Source organism: Suricata suricatta, chromosome 7 (assembly GCF_006229205.1).
Source record: "Suricata suricatta isolate VVHF042 chromosome 7, meerkat_22Aug2017_6uvM2_HiC, whole genome shotgun sequence".
NCBI classification, from domain to species: domain Eukaryota; kingdom Metazoa; phylum Chordata; class Mammalia; order Carnivora; family Herpestidae; genus Suricata; species Suricata suricatta.
The window spans coordinates 137,955,954-137,963,016 of record NC_043706.1 but is presented as its reverse complement, the minus strand read 5'-3'; the positions used below and the strand labels follow the sequence as shown (position 1 = coordinate 137,963,016).

Here is a 7,063-nt window from a genome sequence, read left to right as displayed (position 1 = left end):
CCCTGTCCCCCCGCACCAGCGCCCCGTCGCCCTCCGCGCCCTCCTGAGGCCCCTTCCTCTGCCCGCTCCTCCCGCGCGGTGTGCTCGGCGCCCCGGTGCCCCTGCCCGCCTGCACCTTCACCTCCGGGATGGTCAGGACCTCATCCTCACTGTCCTGCTCGTCCGCGTGCAGGGAGCTGAGGGCTTCGGCCTTCACGGACTTGGTGGTGATATGGCCGTTTTCCTGCCCTTCCTTCCCGGGCCTGGGGGTCGGCACCTGGATCTCTTCCATCAGCCACTCGGTTTCATTCTCATCCGCCTCCTCCTCCTTATTCACCTGCCAGGGACAAGGCCAGACCCTGGAGCCCCCTGGGCCCCGCCCCATGCTGCTCCTCCCTTACCCACCCTTCCACGCCCTGCCTGAGTTGGGGAACCCCTTCCCTGCACACGGCAGTCACCACATTCGGGGTCCCCGGCCCGAGAGGCAGCCCTCAGCTCCTGCAGCGCCCTCGGGGTTGGCAGGGGCCTCCGGCAGGGCGTGGCTACATCTGGGAGAAGCCTTCTAGAAAGCAATCGGGCTGTAGGATCAGGAGCCACAAGGACAGTGCTTGTTACCCAAACAATGCCTGTTTGGGGAGATTTATCTGAAGATAAATTTATCTGAAGAAACCAACCAGATGCACAAAAACGTTTGCTATTTATTTACTTTTTAGAACAGCCAAAAAATGTACAAACATCTGAAATGTGAAATATTCTAAGAAAATCTGCTGTCACCACAAGGACAAAAACTTGAAGGAAAAAAGGACAGGAAGTGTGTGTGGGTTCAAAAGCAACCCTTCCCCGGTCACGGGCTGACATCGTCAGGGTCAAGACAGCTCAAGGCTGGGGGCGGGGGCGACGGGACGTTACCTTCGAGTATTTGTAGGACACGTTCGCACCTCTCCTGCAGCAGTTGGTCAGCTTGCTCACCACCGTTTCCCTGCGAGGGGGACAGTCACTGCGGGATGGGGCCAGCGGGGCAGAAGGGGCGCCGGCCAGCCCGCCTGGCCCCGGCCCCTCGTCCACCCACCCCTCCCCAGCCTCGGTCCCTCGCCCGCTCGCCCCTCCGCAGCCCCAGCACCTCTCACACCTGCCCCTCTGCAGCCCTGGCATCTCGTGTGCCAGCCCGCCTGGCACTGGCCCCTCACGCCCCAGCCCCTCCCCGGCCTGGCCCCTGGTGGCTAACAGAGGAGCCCACAGCCCGCACAGGCACAGCCCTCCATGGCGTGGGCACGCTAATCCCATGGCAGCTAGGCTATAAACCAGTTCAGTGAGAAGTACACTTTGGAATCAGACAGAAATGGGCTGGAAACCTGCCTCCCCTCAGAGCGGCCCAGCAAGGACAAGTGCAGGCTGCCTAGCGTGGGCTTCCGTTTGGCCGTGTGACTCTGACAAGAGCACATCCCCCACCACCCCAGGGCTGCACTGAGACTGTGGGTGCCAAAACGCATGCCCAGACCCTCCTCCCGATTCTCTGGTCCCGTGCCCGCCTTTCTGGCTCAGGATGGCCGCACTCAGGACTTCTGGACATCCTCTGCCACCTGCCAGGGCGGGCCACACCCAGGGCTCATGGGCTCTGTGCCTCGTGCACGTCCAACCCAGAATCCACTGGATGGACAGCCACATGTGGTGACGAGCCCTTTCACCCAGAAACGGTGAGCCAAGGAGATGCTCCAAGGCATCTAGGAGATGTGAGGAGGGGCAAAGGGAGAACCGTGTGAAGGGGCCAGCTGATTAGAAGGACATCTGCTCATAAACGCTGCTCATTTTCAGTCCATCTTTGGACACAGAGACCAGCGTCCTAGAAAAGGGCGGGCCAGGCTTAGCGCCTGTGGGGTGTCTGCTACGGGACCAGAGCACCAGGGCCTGACTCGCGCGCCTGGGAGTCGGACAGTCACCTTGTCCCAGAAATGCGGACACTTACACGACTTCGGAGACCACTTCTGTGGTTGTCACACATGCACACACACGCGCACACGCACACAGATCCCAGGCTGGCCTCGGCGCACCTGCTCTGCTCCCCTTACCTTCTCTCCTTCTTGTACAGCAGCAAGGTCAGCAGGCAGGCCGTGAGCGCCACCAGCAACAGGCTCAGGACGGCCCCCACCGCCTGGCTTCTCTCCGACAGCCCCTTGTGCTCCTGCGTGTCCTCGCCTGCAGCATCTCCATCAAGGCCCACCCTGAAAGGAAGCCACGTCCTTTGGAGGCATGCCACGGCGGCGACAGGCCTGGCCGGAGTCCCCGGTGGGACGGGGGCAGGCCTGGGGGACAGGTGGGGGGGCCGCCTGGGCTGTGGACGGCTCCCACGGAGGAGCGCGGGTGGCCTGCTCGGTCCTGGCCCAGTCCTGGCCCAGCCTCCCGCCCCCGCCCAACCCCATGGCTGCAGGGCACAGAGGCGCCTGTGAGGCCACAGGGACAACAGGGACAAGCCGGCCACACTCATCTTCCCAGGACCGCGCTCTCGTCTCTGGGGACAAACAGTGAGTGCCGCTTGGGAAGACTTCCGTTCCCTGCGCCTCGGCTCAGGACACAGCGTCATCGCCTCACGGGGCCGAGGGAACACGCACAGGACTGGGCACGGCACAGACACTCCATCCAGGCTGCCGCGTCCGGGAGGCAGGGCCCTTGGCCTTCTTGACCACTAGCCGATTGGCTAAGACCACACAAGTCCTGCCCATGAGTGGGAAAGAGCAGTGCGTTTCTATGACCTTGAACACTCAAGGAAAGTAGCACAAATCAGCTAAGAGGAAACGAGAAAAACCACCACGGACCTTCTGCTCAGAGAACCAGATGTCCGTGCAGGGACTGGACATTTCTGAGCCGTGGGGCCTGTGCTCTGGGCGCTGGCGGTAACAGAACCTGCTAACGAGGTCCGTCCCCCCCCCCCCCCCGCCCCCAGGAAGGCAGAGGCAGGCGCCGGGGACTCCCTGGGCTGCTTGGGGGGGAGCGAGGGCAACTGATGGGCCACATGCTCGGTGCTAAAGGTATGGCTACCAATTCAGAAACTCTTGATTCAGACCGGGTCAGAGGGCAACTGATGACTCAACTATCAACCTCTGGTTCCAAACCAGGAGGAGGATCCCAGCGGTCCGTTCCCGCGTGGAGGCTGTGTGCTCGCGCCGGGACACCCCCGCCCGGGCTCTGCGGACCCCGAGACCCAGGAGCTCTCTCAGGAGCACGTGGGACGCACCCCGCTGTCCCCGTGGGAGAGGCACGTCATCACTCACTTCTGGGTGTCCTCACTGCTACTTTTGGGTTCCCCTGGGAGGCAAGTATCATTTCCAGGTGTGTTTCAGTTTCCAAACGTATTTCTGTTTCTTAGTTAATTTCACATCCCTGGTTCTTAACTGCACTGTGTGTGTATGTGCTTTAAAGTTAAGTTTATTTTTGAGAAAGAGAAAGGGGGGGGGCAGGGAGTGGGAGACACAGAATCCAAAGCAGGCTCCAGGCTCTGAGCTGGCAGCACAGAGCCGGATGCAGGGCTTGAACTCAAGAATCTTGAGATCACGACCTGAGCCAAAGTCGGCCGCTTAACAACACACCTGTGTGCGGCATTTATGCGGCACCGACGTCTGGCAATCTCTTAAGACTTGCCTTGCATTCATGTTCCCAGAAAATTTCAGACAAAGTTGACTCTTTTTAAAAATAAGATCTATCAGATGTGACCTGTGATCCTCCCACTGTCCCTACCACGGTTTCTAGAGACGACAGAGAAGCCCTGCATCGGATACTACGGACACACGTGCACGGCAAGAACTTCTGTTTCTCCTGATCGATGTCTTGGGACAGAGAACAAGAAAGCTTCTCTAAGACAGAGACCTGGACGAAACAGGAAGAAGACAAACACAAGAAGAAAGCAGCCTGCAGCACTTTGTTCTAGATGAGGGTCTCTAACTGGGCAGAGGCGCGAAGGCCCTGGGGCATGAGAGGCCACGCAGAGGCCAAGGTCACCCTTCCCTCACCTGAAAGCCCTCAGCACAGAAACACACATTCCCATGAAAACCTGGCCTATGGGCCAATCTTCAAACTCTGTAGAACAAGTTTTCCTTCGTCCAAACATAAACACTAGCTCGTTCAAGGTAAAGCTACCTTTACCATATACTAACCTGCACTGGAACACAAGAAACATGTGCTAGGAACACAGGGCGAGACCCCGCATCTGCCTCCCATGAGGCAGCTCGGGGGAGGCCAGGAAGAAAGCAGGCACCTCGTGGGGGTGCCTCATGTGGGCCTGCAGACCACCGGGGGTGCCCTGGGAGCAGTGGGCCAGGCAGGGCAACGCTGGGACAGCCACTGAGGCCGGTGCGGCGGCGTGGGGCTCGCCTCTCCAGGGCTTGTGCACACCTGAACACACGCGCTAGGTGGGGCAGAACACACACAGACACCGGCTCGAGCCGCGTCACGGAGAGCAGGTCGGGGTGCGGGCGGCGAGTGTGCACAGGAGGGGAGGCAGCCAGGCCCGCACACTCACCCCAGAGGACACACGGCAGAGGTGTACCAGGAGAAGAGGTACTGGCAGTCGGCCGTCTCGTGGCTGAACTCAGGGATCCCGTCCTTCACCAGAGGGTCGCAGTGGAAGAAGATGGTAGAGGACACAGACTTCGTCTTGTCTTTCCCACATTTGGAGGACGAGGCAAACACCACATCTAGGTCCCCGTCTGTCAGGAAGGAAGCACGACACAACCACACAGCGTTACCGTCGACATTTCAATAGTGTCCTCATGGCCTGTAAGAAGTTTCCACAGACTTAAGATCTCACGTCAAGGGCCTTCTTCAAGGGTCCCATGTGTGCATTTTCTCACAGGCCACCCGACACAGAGCCCCCGCCTGAAGTCAGGGAGCAGGGAAGACTTGAACCTTGACCCCGGGAGAGGGCCTGCCTTTGTCCTCCGCTCACAGTGGGATTCAGAATGGGGGCTGGCCACGTGCTCCCAGGTCATCCTGAGGCTGGAGCGGACAGGGCACACAACCAAGCAACCAACCGGCCAATTAAACAAGGCAGTAAAACCCGTGGACACAGAGGAAGAGGCAAGCTTCCCCAGTAGGCGACACACTGTGCCTATGGTCACACCCCGATCCCACAGGGAGGGGGCGATGGGAGCATCTGGCTCCCTCCGGATGCCACCCTATGTGCTTCCCCCTCAGCCAATTTTCATCCTGAACCATGACAGTAGCAGATCTCAGTGAGTTCTGGGTCCCAGCGAATGGCCAAACCTGAGGGTGGGAGGGAGGCTCCCTGAAACTCACACTTGGTATCAGAGGCAAGCAAGCCTCGTGGGGACCCTGCCCTCTTCAAATTTTGCAGGTGGCTCAAACTTCCCAGCGAGTTCCGCGTGTGAGGCGGACACGTCCCCCACACCCAGGGAGCCCTGAGCCCCGGGCTGTGCAGGCTGGGCTCGGGGGCCCGTGTTCCCACTCATAACCGGCCGAGGCAAGGCCTGAACAGACCGTCCCACGAGGCTGGCATGTGGGCCCACGTCCACGAGCCGATGGGGGAGCCCGTGGCAGCCCAGATGGCAGCAAGACAGGGTGCTGCGGCTCTCTACTCTTGCCCTCTCGAATGAATGAAGACTCGGGCAGAGACTTAATCTGCATCTCTTCATGCCATGCCACAAGTGGTCTTAAAACTAAGCTTACTTTCTAGTGATGGTGAAGGCAGAAAGTGACAAGGTCCAAGACGGATTTTATTCACCATGAACATGTAACCGCACATGACACGCACAGACACGAGTAAGTCCAGCTCAGAATTGCTAGAAAAGAGAACCACGGTTCTCTCTCGTATGGAATCATGAAAGCCAATCCGGCTGACGTGATGGGTCCCTCTGCGGGGCACAGCCAAGTGCGGTGACACGCACACTCAGCGTCCAAGCGCGGAAACCTGCACTTAACTTTGTCAAGAGTGTCTATCCTTTCTTTGCATCCTTTTGGCAAATATAAAACTTCTTATCCTTGCGTAATAGGGTCTGAAACTGTGAAGTAAAGCACACGACCAAAACCACATCACGCTTCACCTTCTGCCTTTGCCCCCACTTCACAACTCCTGGCGCAGACCAAGTGTAAGCTGAATTTTACCTACAGCGAAACGTTCATCTTACACGAGTTCAATCCGTTTTGATGAATAGGCTTCAAGACACAGGAGCAGGCCAGGGTTTCTGCTCTGAATGCGGGATTTCGACAGAGGGGAGCTCGCCTGTGGAAAGTATAAAGCCCCTCCGAGGAAGTTAAACACAGAACGTTAAGAGCGGCAATTACCTTGAACGTAGTATTTGGTTTTATCAGAGGTCCCGACCTTCCGGCTGAAGTGCTGGTCATTCGGCTTCACCTGGCAGATGTTGGCGCCCGAGCAGGCCGGGTTTTTGGAGGTCGTGATGGAGGAGAGCTGGATTTCGTACAGGTATCTGTCCCCATTTGTTCTCATGTCCCCAGAGGCACTGAAGAGCCTAAAGAAATGGAAAGGATAGCAATGGCTCCCGTCCTTCGAGAAACCCGTTTACTGGAGACCCAGACACCATGAAGAAGCACAGAGCCACAGGACACTGGCCTGCTCCTCCCTGGCCAGCCCAGGAGCCCACGAAGGCCCCTGAGGGCACCGACTTGCCCCCCACCCTGCCCATGCTCTGGACACCTGGGTGCCCGCCTCAAAATGCACCGTTCCCGCAAATGGCCCACTTTGGTTGCCGCAGGCGCAGCAGCACATGTGGTCACCTGACCTCACAAATCTACGTTCACAAACCAGGAAACCCAGGGACTCCCGACCAAAACCTGTTTCAGGTTTCAGCTTCACCGGGAGTGGGGGTGACTTTATTTTTACACCCAAGAGAATTCACCATCTTTGGTGTTAAAACTTCATAGTTGAGTAGAGCTGTCCCTCTCGGTTTAAGCAAAATAGGACCTCTACCCAGAAAGGGTAACACACACAGACCCTCCCCCCACCCCCACCCCCCGCCCCAGGGAAAGATCTAATTGCTGGTTTAAGTTTGAATACATTTCAGCGCTCAAAAGGAAAATGTTTCACTTACTTAAAATAAATATCTCCGAGGCTGAA

The 7,063-nt window shown here is 58.2% G+C and overlaps 1 protein-coding gene across 1 annotated transcript in view; it reads right to left on the bottom strand.

Annotated features, from left to right (window-relative positions):
• The window catches only part of IGF2R (insulin like growth factor 2 receptor), a gene marked incomplete at its 5' end in the record, with an annotated part of 98,190 nt that overhangs the window by 1,639 nt on the left and 89,488 nt on the right, over positions 1–7,063 (bottom strand). Inside the window, 5 exons of the mRNA XM_029943265.1 lie at positions 2–316; positions 889–958; positions 2,046–2,198; positions 4,490–4,676; positions 6,271–6,458. Of these exons, the coding sequence (XP_029799125.1) occupies positions 2–316; positions 889–958; positions 2,046–2,198; positions 4,490–4,676; positions 6,271–6,458 (913 nt within the window). The remainder of the gene's footprint in view (position 1; positions 317–888; positions 959–2,045; positions 2,199–4,489; positions 4,677–6,270; positions 6,459–7,063) is intronic.